The following is a 15,276-nucleotide window of genomic DNA, read 5'->3' on the forward strand; positions in this document are numbered from 1 at the left end:
ATTTCTGTTTCTCATCTTCAGTCAGTCTCTGTGTCTGAGCTTTTTCCCTGTGTACTCAACCACCCCCCAGCCTCACTGGAGGTTTCTTGCACACCCTGAGAATCGCTTCATCCATCTATGGCCATTTCCCTCGTGGGAGAACAGAACTGCAGATTGGGACTCTGCACTCACTTCATATCTAGGATACATCTCAGTCACACACACTTGACCTCCAAAAATGTCCAGCCACCAAGGCAGTACTTATGGTCCAATTTTTCTTCCTCGGCTCATACACAAGGTTGCCTGGTTGCTGTGGTGCCTTCTTTCCTCCAGTGTCACCTCCTCTGCCTCCTGAATAACAGTCTCAGGTTTGTCTATGGCCTCTGCGGGAAGTCGGGATACCTAAACAGAGCGGGCTATCTAAATCAGGTGAGATGTGTCTCCACTCTCAGCAAGAGTCCCACTCCACACAGGCACAGAAGCCCCAGGTGGGTCCACAAGTTTGTGGTAAACACATTCACCTGTCCAAACCCAAAGAATGAACTTGGAGACATGAAGAACAGTGGAAGTGAGACTTTTTTTTTTTTTTTTTTTGAGACAAAATCTCGCTCTGTTGCTCAGGCTGGAGTGTAATGGTGTGATCTCAGCTCACTGCAACCTCTGCCTCCCGGGTTAAAGCGATTCTCCTGCCTCAGCTTTCTAAGTAGCTGGGACTATAGGTGTGCACCACCATGCTTGGAAATTTGTGGCCTAGAACCCCAATTCAACTGCAAATCACTCCTTGACCATTTACTGAATGCTTGCCATGGACAATGTCCATGTATTTTTGTATTTTTTGTATTTTTAGTACAGATAGTGTTTCACCATATTGGCCAGGCTGGTCTCAAACTCCTGGCCTTGGCCTCCCAAAGTGCTGGAATTAGAGGTGTGAGCTACTGCACCTGGCCGGAAGCAAGACTTTTAATGGTGGCCTTGCAAGATCGGGTGTCTGGTAGGCAGGTACAACCAGGGCAGTTACAGCAGGTAATTTATCTCCTAGCACAGAATTCCTTCCCCCAGTTCCTTATTGGTCAAGTACTACAGAGTTATCTTCCTGGACATCGCCTAAGTTTCATTATCCCCCTTATAAGGTTATACCCCGGTTCCCTTCCCTGCTTAAGTTTGACTTCCTGATAATAAAACTTTCTTCCCTTTTATGGGCTGACCCCTCCTCTACATTCTGTTCACTTATTATGACCTTCTAGGTGCATGAGCCGTGCAGTTTGTTACATCCACAGGCTGGCTGCCAGTGCTTAGATTTACCATGCCTTGAAAATGGATCATTTAAAATGTTTTCTCACACCCACCAAAAATAAAAATTTTTAATTTAAATAAATAAAAATTTAAAAAAGAATTTCCAGAAGATTTCTCATGACAGTGGTTCTCAACCACTAGCTGTTCACTGTGATCACCTGGGAGTTTTAAATATTCACGATGCTTGTGTCATCTCAGAGATTCTAAAATACTTTCCCCACAGTGTTGCTTTAAACATCCTCTCCATTGCTTCTCATGTGAAACCAAATTTGAGAATCACTAAATCAAGACATTTCTTCCAGAGTAGAAAATCTCCCAGAGGTCAGGGTCATCCTGACTGTTAGAACTCACCTTCCAGGACCCTTCCTGCTGACAAGCCAAGCTAGTTCTCAACCCAACAATAATTCTATGAATGTTCTTCCCTCTCTCTTTCTTATCCTCTCCCCATCCTTCATGTCCTGGTTCAATCCCCAACCTCCTCCGAAAAGCCCTTCCATCTAGTCCAGGGCCCATTCAGTCCTCTGCTTTGTTATTCATTACTGCAGGCTGTTATCATCACCTGATTTCATATTTGTCACTAAATCATTCATGTTTGTTTACTAAGTTCTCTCTATATCTAAGAATATCTGTCCTCAGCCCCTTAAAAAATATCACTTCATTTTATTTCTTTCATAAAATTCAAATAGCACTTTGCAGGGGACATTTCCATGGCAAGCATTCAGTAAATGTTCAAGGAGTGATTTGCAGTTGAATTGGGGTTCCTGGCCACAAATTTTAAGGTATTTAATTTTTAATTTTAATCTGACATTTATGTATGTGTGGGTGTTTGTGGGTGTGTTTGTCTGTCTCTTAGAAAAATATATTCATGTCACTTTAAAATTAAAAATAACATGGTGTTACCTTTATAGAAAAGTTGGGATCTTTTCCCTGATGAACTTAAAGACAGTTGTCATTGATTGATGTCAAACAAGACCTTCTAAGTCTTATTTCTAGGATTCATGCATTCAATATGCAACTCCTTCTCTGAAGCAGGATTTCTGCATGGGAATGGAGGAGGGTAGAGATGGTTTTCATCCTATTTGTGGCTTAATGGAAGCTTTGTAGCCAATCTGTGCATCTGTACAAATAGGGGGCTCAGTGCGGGAGAAAGCAGGCTTGTGGCACATTTGGGAAGGGGAAGATAGTCCCTAGCCCAGCTCCCAGGCATCTACAGGCTGATGTTTCTCAGTCTCTATAGCAATTTGCTTGCCCTCCACTCAACTGAGACTGGAAGTTACAGTGTTGCTGACTTGATAAGAGTGAGGCTAAAACTATGGTCAAAATGCTGTAGGACTTGAGAAGTTCCCCATTTGCACTGCTCTTTGTAGCCAAGATGAGATGTTAAAAGCAAAAGCATAGGCCAGGGGCGGTGGCTCATGCCTGTAATTCCAGCACTTTGGGAGGCCGAGGCAGGCTGATCACTGAGGCCAGGAGTTCAAGACCAGCCTGGCCAACATGGTGAAACTCCGTCTCTACTAAAAATACAAAAATTAGCTGGGCTCAGCAGTGACCACCTGTAATCCCAGCTATGGGGGAGGCTGAGGCAGGAGAAGTGCTTCAACTCAGGAGGCGGAGGTTGCGGTGAGCCGAGATCACTTCACTGCACTCCAGCTCAGGGACCACAGAGCAAGACTCTGTTTCAATAAATAAATAAATAAATAAAGTCTCCTGAAGCCCTCTTCCCATCATTTCACAGGATGGGTTTAATTAGGAGGGGTTACTGGACTTTTCAGAAGCCAATGGCTGCTTGTATAATTAAAATGTATAATATCTACTCAAGATTTTTTTTTTTTTTAGACAGAGTCTTGCTCTGTCGCCCAGGCTGGAGTGCAGTGGCATGATCTCGGCTCACTGCAAGCTCCGCCTCCCGGGTTCACGCCATCCTCCTGCCTCAGCCTCCCAAGTAGCTGGAACTACAGGCACACGCCGCCATGCCCGGCTAATTTTTTGTATTTTTAGTAGAGACGGGGTTTCACTGTGTTAGCCAGGATGGTCTCGATCTCCTGACCTTGTGATCCGCTGGCCTTGGCCTCCCAAAGTGCTGGGATTACAGGCATGAGCAACCACGCCCAGCCTACTCAAGATTATTTTGCAAGTTTTAACATATACAAATTTAATTGTATATGGCTTTTCAAAAATAGTTTACCATACTGCTTGAGAATCTAGATTTAATATTTAAAAGTCATCCTTTTTACTAAGAATTTCTATCAAGGTCAGGCTCAGTGGTTCATGTCTGTATTCCCAGTAATTTGGGAGGCTGAGAGAGAAGAATTGCTTGAGCCCGGACTTTGAGACCAGCCAAGGCATTATAGCAAGACCCCATATCTACAACAACAAATAAAGTCTGGACATGTTGATGCATGCCTGTAGTTCCAGCTACTCGAGAGGCTAGGGCAGGAGGATCACTTGAGCCCAGGAGTTTAGGGCTGTATTTCTGCTGACTTTTAAGAATGTCGAGGATTTACTTGTCACATAATTCATGATTCCTCAGGGCAAGGAGACATGGAACGTGGGTCAGTGATGATAATGAGCCAGTGCCATTTCCAAAGGCTCAGCTCTGGGATCTCTTCCAGCAAGCAGGCATAGAGGGGCTCTCAGATGACAGCACTGCTGTCGCAGGCCTCATCCTTACCAGCTCCTGGGGTAAATATTTCACTCTTCAGAAAGCAGGATGTGTCTGTTCTGACCCCTACTACCCCAAAGAAGAAGCTCAAATCATCTTATTGGAGTCCTTGATGTTGTATGTGCTGCTTGTAGTGACATCAGCCACATCCCTGGTGGCTAAGGTGGCTGAAGTCCACCTGGCAATCCAGGTAGCTGTTCTCCTCTTCTCTCCTTTCACACCCATTGTTCCCAGACATGCATTATTTCCAGAGAGAGGGGCATTCTTTGGTCAGGAGCATCTCTAGCTTTCCGTCTTCTGCAGAACCATTTGAGGGGGTGCACAGGAAGCAGCACAGTATGCTGCTTCTCACTGAAGCCGTCATCTTCATCTCCTTCCCTGTGTCTCCATTACAGGCCCTCTTGACAACAGAATCCTGGTGGATCATTCTGAATGTACAGGAATGGCAGCTGAGGCCCAGCCAAAAGCTCTTGCTGTATGCAGGAAAGTGGCTTGGTCACCAGAGTCCTAGGGAAAGAGTCCCAGGAAAAGTTTTGCAATATGCAGCAATCTAACCCAACTAAACTCAACAAATCTTTCTGGATGCCCACTCTGTGTAAAGGACTCAGCTAGGGCCTGCAGACATAGTGGTGAATAATACCCAGACTGTCCTTAAGAAGCTCATGCTCTGGTAAGGGATCACCACCGCTCATGTGTGGAAACCAACACGGTGCTGGAGAGGAGGAAAGACAATAATAGAACCATGGGAGGGGGGAAAGAAGTTGCCCAGAGGAGGAAGCAGTCATGTCTGATTCCTAAATCAGAGAAAGCCTCTAATAGGAGAGGTCTGGGCTTGGTGCAGTGGCTCACCCCTATAATCCCAGCACTTTGAGAGTCCAGTGCCAGAGGATCACTTCAAGCCAGGAATTCGAGACCAGCCTCGGAAACATAGACACACAGTCTCTACAAAAATAAAAATAAAAAAATAAAATTAGCTAGGTGTGCTGATGCATACCTGTATCCTCAGCTACTCCAGAGACTAAGGCAGGAGGATCGCTTGAGCCAGGGAGTTTGAGGTTACAGTGAGCTATGATTGTGCCACTGCACTCTAGCCTAGGCAACAGAGTGAGAGTGTGTCTCAAAAACATAAATAAAACAAATTATTATATGGGTATTGATGTGGTTTGGATTTGTGACCCCACCCAAATCTCATGTCAAATTGTAATCCTCAATGTTGGAGGAAGGGTCTGGTGGGAGGTGATTGGGTGTCATGGGGTCAGACTTATCCCTTGCTGTTCTCATGATAGTGAGTGAATTCTCATGAGATCTGGTTGTTTAAAAGTGTGTAGCAGCTCCCTCTTCTCTCTCTCCCTCCTCCTTCTCTGGTCAATATAAGATGTGCCTTCGCACCATGATTGTAAGTTTCCTGAGACCTCCCCAGTCATGCTTCCTGTATAGCCTGCAGAATCGTGAACCAATTAAACCTGTTTTCTTTATAAACTACCCAGACTCAGGTACTTCTTTATAGCAATGCAAGTACAGGCTAATACAGGTATATTGCATGGAAAAAAAAAGAAACATAAATGAATAAAAACTTAAAAAGAAGTCTATCTGATCTGGGTTTGAAAGGATGAATAGTAGTCTTCTAGGGAGTATAGAGAAATTCTAGGCAGTGGAAACTTCCTGGATAAAGATGTGTATGTGTGCATTATTTTGATGGATTTGAAGTATTTTGGATTGAAGGCAGCCATGAAGATAAGGGCTGGTTAGAGATTGAATGCCAATGACTTCACAAGAGTTTCTGATAAGAATCTATAACTCTTGGGGCTTATCAAACACTGATTAGTTTACTGATATCACACAATATAAAGTCAAAGGAGGTCAAAATAAGGGTGGCCATAATTCTTCACCAACTGTGAATGTGAGAAGAGCACCCCAATCCCTCCACATGAGGAGCAGCATAGGTGGCTTTTCTACTGGCTGCAGCTATGGACCCAACTCATTCCCCAGCACATAAATATTCCTGTTAACCTTAACTAAATCACCTCTGGGCAGAGAAAGAAAGCTCTACATGCACAGCCCAGCAAAAAGCGGCACACAGCTGAAAGAAAAACTCAGAAGACAGATTTGAAAAAGAAAATGCGATGGATCTCATTCCAAACTTTGCCATGGAAATGTGTGTTCTCCTGGCTACCAGCCTGGTGCTCCTCCAACTGTGAATAACTGTCCAGGCCATCTGCTCTGTAACTTTAGACTTTTAGTGCTAATCAGGCCTATTTTTCTTATTTGTTTTGAAGATGAAAGACATAATGGAGGGGAAGTTGCTTAAGCATTGAATGCTACAAACATAAATTATCATTACTGATCTGTTGGGGCTCATAAGAAAACACTTGAAAATAGGACACTGTGGCAAGCTGAGTACTTTGAACTAAAGGGGACTGGAGGATCTCAGAAATGGCCTCAGAACTAAGGTCTCTCTGACCTTCTCCTGCCTCCCATACTTTCCCTCCAAAAGTGCAGAGAGGGGCTTTCTCTGAAGTTCCTTTATCTGACTAAGGAAAGACCTGCCAGAAAGAATGCAATTGTCTTTAGCACCTCCAAATAATATCAACAAACAGAATATTAACTTACAGGAAAGAAGTAGAACGTTGATAATACTTATTCTTTGGAGCACTGCTACCTGACACACTTTATCTCCATAATAAAATAACCTTTGTTCATCATGCATTTTCTCCCCTATCCTTCCATAGCTTGTGTCACCAACTCCCCACCAGAAGTCTTTAAATTTTTAGTAAGTCACAATGCTATTTAAGCTTCAACCACCTGGTCATTATTTAGTCTTATATATTGTGAGTCTCCAGTGTGTATGCATTTCATAAATGTGTATGCATTTTTTTTGAGACAGAGTCTGGCTCTGTGACCCAGGCTGGAGTGCAGTGATGCAATCATAGCTCACTGCAGCCTAGAACAACTGGGCTCAAATCATCCTCCCACCTCAGCCTCCTGAGGGCTCAAATCATCCTCCCGCCTCAGCCTCCCGAGTAACTGAGATGACAGGTGCTGTTAATCAATCCATTGTCAGGTTCTCAGACTCAAACATTAAGCCTCCAGAGGAGGAACTGAAGTTTTATCTCCCCACCCCCTACAGTTTTGGTGAGACAACCAGGAGATAAAGTCACTCCGCTGCTTCTGAAGCTACAGTTGAGAGACCCTGAGACCTGATGAAGCTGGAGAAAGGTAGGAATTCTTACCCAGTCTGTCTCCTGGATCTCTGCTTGTGGAACCAGGTTGAACAAGTGGTAATATCACTACTAGTCTCATGTTTCTTTCCAAACTTAGATTAGTAGTAGAAAACCTTTTTGTAAACTTGTTCTTGGTATACATCTAGTGTTTTTATTTTTGCTATGAGTATTCTGCATTTCTGGTCCCTGCCCCTTCAGAGATGGTCTTTGCTTTCCTTTGTCTTGTTGTCATTTGTCAGAAAGAGGAGAATTGTAGGGCAGAACATGGGCATAAGGTCTTTTTATAAGCCTGTCATTTAAGCCCACCAAGCAGACTGGTGACTTCATATTTCTCAGCAGACCAGCATCTGTTTAGACAAACTTTGCAGTGTATCTCTCAGAAAAAAATCAAATGAGATCTTCCTTTTGTCTATTTGTATGTCCTGAGAAATTGGCTTTGTTGCCAAGTGAGAACATCTCTCTCTGGTCTCTGTTACCTGGGGGTCTGATTGTTGGTTCCCAACTGGCTGCTAGTCAAAAAGGCCAGGGACCCATGACATGAAGTAGAAAGTAGCATTCTCTTTGTCTGACCATGCCAGCTCATAGGGGAGTTAGTCTTAAGAGGCTCAAGTCCATGAGGGCTTTTGTCATCTCAACCTTCACCAAAATGAGTGACTGAAGCATAAGTCTCAATCACCGAGGATTATTGAGCCAGCTTAAGTGCATGCCCAGGAAAAATGTAAGTCACACATGCATCTGTGGCTGGTTTTTTTCCAAAGAGGTTCTCAGAGATTTAATATTTATACATTTTCCTTTAAAATGGTGGGGGGGTGTTATGAGATGAATGATTACATACTTGTGAGACTTTAGTTAGTGCCTTGTCATATGATAAGGTGAACATTTAAAGAAAAAGTAATAGAGGAAGTAGATATCTCAGGGAAGGGTGAGGGAAGGATTAATCTCATCTTATCCTTACCCTGTACCTGGAAGGATAAGCTCATAACTGACAATATTGGTGTGGAATCTTTTGAAGGGGCTGCTTTCTTTTTCACCTTTAGGAAAGAAGGTCTAATGACAATGAGCAATGGAGGGGGTATAATGAGGCATGCTGGACCTCCCTTTTCCTCATGCCCTGGAATTCAGTTTTTCAGGTTCCTCTGGGGTCCACTTAGCCAATGGTGGGTCTGTTTATTTGGTGGAGGGGGCTTGGGATTTTGTTTTTGGTTTACATTCTCCTTTATTTGGGCCAAGATTTTCCAGAGCCAACATCAGTGGCAGACTTTTATTTGGTCTCATCATTGCTGTAATGGTGTGGCTGTCTGCCCCAAGTCCACCCTGTCCCTCCATGGGGCTCTTATGGCCAAAGGACTTAAAGCCAAAAGACTAATCGCTGATTTATATGTTCTAGGCCAGACAGGAATAGAGGTGGGAAGGCATTCATCAATCCTTAAAATCTTTTTTAAGTAATATAAGAGCCAAAAAACAAAAGTCAAAAGACTTTTGTCATGAAAGGCAAGGTTACAAAATAGACTTATCTGTAAGTTGTATGCATTGAGCTACTATAATCTAGGTTTTAGTTACAGACTTGTAGCAATTAGCTGTATAAAACTTGAGCATTTTGTTAAAACCATTTAAGCTAAGAAATTTAGAGACTCTGGTTGTCCTGCAAAGTTTTTTGTGGTCTCTCTAATATTTGTCCTAAAGTGGTCAGTACATTTATTTTTATAGATCTATTTGCATAAATTCTATAACTGGGAACAAGTGTACAAAGGTTATTGATGGCAGTGGCTGCTCCAGACAGCCTGCCACTGCCATCACGCTGGCTGCAGCAGGGAGGTGGGCGGGGCTGCACACTCCATGGAGCCCTGCCCAAGTTGGGGCAGGAGCTCCCTGGGTGCTGCTGCAGCCACCCAAACCACAGCTGCAGACCCAGGCCTCCAGCTCCATGGAGCAGGCAGAAATCCTCCCTCACCCACCCCTACAACCCACCCCACCTTTCCTCACCCCCATCCCCCCTACCCTGCACAGCTGCAGCCACCCACCAGCTGCAGACTCAGGCATCCCTGCACTCTTGGGGGCCCAGGAAGGCCCCCCTACCCTCACAGGCTCCAAAGTGCCTGCTCCTGCTCCCTGGCTTCTCCCTGCTGTCAGCACCCTCTCCAATCTCATAGCAAAGTCAGGCTGAGCCCTGGTGCCATGAATGGAAGCAGGAGGCAGACAGATTCCCAGGTAGAAGGAGGTGGGTCCCCAGTGAGGCCCCACCTTCAGGTCAGGGAGGGCCTGAAGGCTGGTGGCTGGGCTGCCAGTCCCATTGACCAGACTGGGAACTTGTGATTCTTTTTCCAGCCCTTCCATGGCTGCCCAAGGACCAATCAGTGCACACTTCCTCCCCTCTAGGGCCCATAAAAGCCCCAGGCTCTGCTAGAGCTGAGCAGACATCAGGTGGACCAGCTGCAGAAATGAGCTACCCTCTCTGCTGATAGCAAGAGACATTTAGACAACCAGCGGCAGAGAGGGGCTACCCACTCTAGGGCCTCCTCTCTGCTGAGAGCCTCAGAGACCTGCAGAGACATGCAGACTACCAGCTGCAGAGAGGAGCAACCCACTCCAAAACCCCCTCTCTGCTGAGAGCTGCAGAGATGACAGGATGACCTACCTGAAGAGAGGAGCCTCCCAACCCAGGGTGTCTTCTCTGCCAGGAGCTGAACACTGATCGGGCCACCCTGACTGTGGAAAGTAGCTACCCTTTGTGGGTCTCCTGTGAGCTGTTCTATTGCTCAATAATGCTCCTCTTCATCTTGCTTTCCCTCCACCTGTCTGCATACCTCATTCTTCCTGGTCGAAGGACAAGAACTCAGGACCCACTGAATGGTAGAGGTAAAACAGCTATAACATAAACAGGGCTGAAACAGGCCCCTTGCTCACCACGTTGCAGGCAAAGAGAAGGAGAGAAGAGCCACAGTCCTTCAGGGAGCCCAGACCTGGAAGCTCCCCAAAACAGGGTTGTGACTCTTTGGTATCCTGCAGTGCCTGGTGTCTCCAAGTTTGCAGTAACCACTGCATTCCCCAGTGCTGGCTGGGGAAACTGCTTGCAGTACACCTGGTCCAGCCACAGCCTCACAGAGAGCCAGTGCCTGTGCCGGCACCTGGAGCTGCCTGTCACTGCAGCGGCTGTAGTGTCTGACTGTGCAGTGGCCTGACCCCACATTCATTCACACACCCCTCATGGCTCCATTCCTAACTCACCCTTGGCAGGCATGGGATCCAGGCTGGTAGTGTGGGCTGTGTGCAGCTTGCCAACCCAAGTGGGTGGAAGAAGCCCAGCAAGTCCGAGCAAAACTTGGGCAAAGGTGCCACTGGCCAGAGGTTTTAGGCCATAAAAGCAACACCTCAAGGATCCTATAACATTATTGTGATGTCTTCTCCATAATTTTCTTATCTTTTTATGGAAATTTCTTGATTAGATTACTGAATTCAGGATGGAGCTCTTAAATAGAGTGATGAAAGCTTTTTTTCCCTCTTTTTTGAAACAGTCTATCTCTATCTCCCAGGCTGGAGTGCAGTGGTGTGATGTCAGCTTACTGCAACCTCTGCCTCTCGGGCTCAGGTGATCCTCTGGATCACCTTAGCCACCCCAGTAGCTGGTATTACAGGCATGCGCTACCATGCCCAGCTAATGTTTGTATTTTTAATAGACATGGGGTTTCATCATGTTGGCCAGGCTGATATTGAACTCCTGGCCTCAAGTGATTCACCTGCCTGAGCCTCCCAAAGTGCTGGGATTACAGGCGTGAGCCTCCTCACCTAGCCAAAGAAAGCATTTTAATGTTTGGCTGTACTATGAATAGTTCTCAAAAGAAGTCAGTCTATTTTACCTGAGGATCTATCCTTTATAAACATTTTAGGCTTTGATTTTTTAAAACTGAAGGTACCCTTTTGAGTGAAACCAAAACCAGTAAGTTCAGGCCTGTTGATATGTGACACTGGGTAGGTTCTCCGGGGATTGGACTTTCCCAGGACTAACCAAGTCACAAGGGTTAGGGAAGCAAAAGACCCATAGGGATGGGGCTTCTTAAGAGAAACTCCCCCGAGAGCTGGACATGTGTAGAACAACAGGTGTGTTCTTCAGAAGCACCAGCTTCTCAGTCTGCAGAGCCAGCTCCAACAAGTGGGCTTATAGGGGTTTCAGGCCCATGTTCTACACTCCTGTAGCCCCTTTTATGACAGAACAACACAGAAATACAGGAACAAAGGAAAAGACTATTTCTAGAGGAAAAGGGGATCAAACAATGTGAGTATTCATAAGAGAAAGTACTAGAGAGTACCCTAGAGTTGCTGCACCCAGCACTAGTAACACAAATCCTTTTCTCCTATTTATTAAGATTTTGCAGAGGAGACAAAGAGCAATTCTTAACATCTGCCCAAGTGGATCTCCCAGAAAGAAAGGCCAGGAGCTTGTCTGGAAAGAAATTCTTACTTTTCTCAGCCAGACATGGAGGCGTGTGCCTGTAGTCCCAGCTACTTGGGAGACTGAGATAGAAGGATCACTTGAGCCCAGGAGGCGGAGATTGCAGTGAGCCAAGATCACACCACTACATTCCAGCCTGGGTAATAAAATGAGACTCTGTCAAAAAAAGAAAAAGAAAAAAGAAAAGAAAAAAAAAGAAATTCTTACTTTTCTGCTGACTTACAAGTGCTTGGGCTCGCTTCACTGAGGCTTCTGAAAGAACAGAGTGGCTTTGGTATCCTGCTCATAGGGACAGAACTGCTGAGGCCAAGAAAAATGTTTGTCCTTTCTCCTCTGAAGGTTTGTTAACAAAAAAAAATCACCCACAAAGGAGATTAATGGGAGAAATAGCATACATATTCATTCATATGTTCATGGAGGAGAAATACAGAGTGATTCCCCCTTCTTGAGAAACAGTAAGTCTCAAAGAAAGAGACTTTCTTTCACTCCCTTTTATCCAGGGGTAAGAACAACTAGCTGAACAAAACTGACAGCTGTCAATCAAGTGGGAAGTCCAAAACTCATGAGAGACCCACCCAGTTTTCAATCATCATGAAGGAGCCAGGGGCTCAATGGCCCCTGCTAGTACCAAGTTGCCAGGTCCCTGCAATGTTCCAGACAAAGACAGTGATGGTAAAAAGGGAAAAGTGGAGGTAGAATGCAAGTGCAGCAGCAGGAAGATATGGGACTCTCCGTTTTAGGGTCTTCAAGTTTTTCAGATTTTCTGAGACATGGGTTAACTCTTCAGGTTAGTCTCCTATTAAAACACAGCCAAAGTCCCAATTGTGTTTGAAACTTTCAAAAATGCAGATTGAAAGAAAGCCTCTTACTGTCTTTGAGAAGTCCAGACTCCTCTTATCCTCATTGCATGCTTCAGAGTTCAATTTAGGTGTATCTCACACATCCATTTCTGTCAAGCCTTTACCTTTAAATTTTAAACTTGAAAAACTGCCAGATCAGAGACAGAGCCACTGAATTACCCGATGGCAGGCCTTAGAGACCATGGCCTTAGGACCTAGGTTATGCATAGCCCTCACCTTAGGAAGGGGTCCCTTCAAGGGCAAATAAAATGCGATAGTCCTTGCAACACTGAAGCATGGAGTATCCTGTGAGGCATGAACTTGCTTGATGCAGCATGAATGCACCCCAAGAAACATGGGCATGCCCCTCCAAGTGCAAGCATACCCCACAAGTGGGTAGCCATAGAGCCAGAAGGGCAGGTTCCCTGAAAAAAATAAAGACCTCAAGACCTCATCCTAAATGTGAGATCTTGGATGTAAGAGGATTTACTGATTTTTCCACAAAACAGCCAGGCCAGGAAGATAACTGAGCTTAGAGGACTCTTGCTGGTGCCAATGCATTGATTAGTCCAGATGGCACAAGGGAGAGGATCTTGAGAGCCAATTTTGATCCCTTCCTCATCACCAAGAAATATGAGTAAAGATTGTGGGATCTGTGGAGGACAGAGGGAGAGCTTCATTTTCTATAAAACACAGTCTGCAGATTGAGGAGATGCAGCCTCGGAGGTGGAGAGCTATAAAGTCAAAAACCACAGAGCAGGATAGAGGAGTCAGAGGAGTGAAGAAAAGAGTCTTGATTGGACAGCCTTTAAGCCCCAAGTCACATGTCTCTTAATTGGCTGTTCCTAGGTGGTCAGTTAGTTCTTACCACATGATCTGTTGGTGAGCAGTTGGAAAATTCCCAGGTACAGATTTTTTCAGAAAATGTTATTTGACTTGGCTACAGAAAAATAGGTTTTGCAACACTTACTAAGAACACAGAGAACATGACCATCACCTAAACCTGCCATGGCCTCTTGGGTTTGTTTTTGCTTTTGAGGCACAGGGAGTCCTTCTTGTCTGTTTACCTGGAGGCATGATTTGGCAACCTAGATAACAAACAGAGATAGGCTTTCTAAAAAGAATTATTTTTATTTGGGAATAAAGCATTGCAATGGGAATATGCGTGCCAGGGTAAACTATGTGCTTATTCAGGTAGGTAAAGTAAGACAAAGTTTAAAAAAATAATGAGAAGGATTACATATTTGTTTTGGAATGATTATCCTTGGCTATAAAGATCAATAACAAGACTGACATCAGTTTGAGGTTGGACAGGCAGTTGCTGGGCAGATGTTCTTGCAGAAGTATTTTTCTTTAGGTTTCTGAGAATCTATAACCTTTGGGCTTACCAATAGCAGTGACTGATTTGTTTACTGATTGTTCACAGAATAGGAAATCAAAGGAGGCCAAAATAAGGACAGCCATAATTATTTGCCAATTGTCAATTTGAAAAGGGTACCCAAATCCCTCCATATGAGGAGTAGCATAAGTGGCTTTTCTACTGGCTGCCGCTGTAGACCCACCTCCTTCTCCAGCACATAAATATCGCTGTTAACATTAACTAAATCACCTCTGGGCAGAGAAACAAAGCTCTATATGCACAGCCCAGCAAAGAGCAGCACACAGCTGAAAGAAAAACTCAGAAGACAGAGCTGAAAAAGAAAACTGGTGATGGATCTCATTCCAAACTTTGCCATGGAAACATGGGTTCTCGTGGCTACCAGTCTGGTACTCCTCTATATGTGAGTAACTATGCAGGCATGTTTGCTCTTAACTCTAAGACCTGAAGTGCTAATTGGGCCCATCTTTTTCTTATTTGTTTTGAAGATAAAAGAGATAACAGAGGGGAAGTTACCTAAGTGCCAAATACTGTGAACACATAAAATATTATTAATCTGTTAGGACTCCTAATACAACATTTGAAAATGTAAAATTTAGTCTGGGTGCGGTGGCTCACACCTGTAATCTCAGCACTTGGGAGGTGGAGGCAGGCCAATCACAAGGTCAGGAGTTCAAGACCAGCCAGACCAACATGGTGAAACCCCTTCTCTACTAAAAATACAAAAATTAGTCAGGCATGGTGGCACACACCTGTAATCCCAGCTACTTGGGAGGCTGAGGCAGGAGAATCGCTTGAACCCAGGAGGCAGAGGTTTCAGTGAGCGGAGATTGCACCACTGCACTCCAGCCTGGGTGACAGAGCAAGACTCGGTCTCAAAAAAAAAATGAAACTTTGTCATACTGAGTAGTTTGAACTAAAGAAGACTGAAAGACTTCACAAGTGTCTTCAGAGTCTCTGACCCTCTTCTGTCTACCCATCCCCCATTCTTTCCCTCCTGAAGTGCAGGGTTGCTCTGAAGTTCTCTTATCTGACTAAGGGAAGATCTTCCAAAAAGAATGCAATTGTCTTGAGCCTCTCCAAATAATCTCATCAATCAGAAAACTAATTCACAGGAAAAGAGAAAAAGTTTGATAATAACTTATTCTTTGGAGCACTGCTACCTGAGAGACTTTATCTCCACAATAAAATAACCTTTGTTCATCATGTGTTTTCTCCCCTCACCTTCCCATAACTTGTGTCAGAAACTCCCTATCAGAAGCCACTCCCTACTTTTTAGCTTACAATGCTATTTAAGCTTTACTCATTCAGTCCTTATTTTAGTCTCATATATTGTGGGCCTCCAGCACATATGCATGTAAAATTTTGTATGGATTTTAACTGTAACCACCCAAGGGATTCACCTTGCCCCCTGCCTCAACAGAGCCCATTCATCAAGACAGGGGAATTGTAATAGA

The 15,276-nt window shown here is 44.6% G+C and overlaps 1 protein-coding gene across 3 annotated transcripts in view; it reads left to right on the forward strand.

The window, feature by feature from the left end:
- The first annotated feature begins 14,151 nt into the window (after positions 1-14,151).
- Positions 14,152-15,276, forward strand: part of CYP3A43 (cytochrome P450 family 3 subfamily A member 43) — a 38,879-nt gene continuing 37,754 nt past the window's right edge. For all 3 annotated transcript variants that reach the window (XM_057302723.2, XM_008968741.4, XM_003815721.5), the window contains exon 1: positions 14,152-14,222. In XM_057302723.2, the coding sequence (XP_057158706.1) occupies positions 14,152-14,222 (71 nt within the window). The remainder of the gene's footprint in view (positions 14,223-15,276) is intronic.

This window comes from Pan paniscus, chromosome 6, assembly GCF_029289425.2.
Source record: "Pan paniscus chromosome 6, NHGRI_mPanPan1-v2.0_pri, whole genome shotgun sequence".
NCBI lineage: Eukaryota > Metazoa > Chordata > Mammalia > Primates > Hominidae > Pan > Pan paniscus.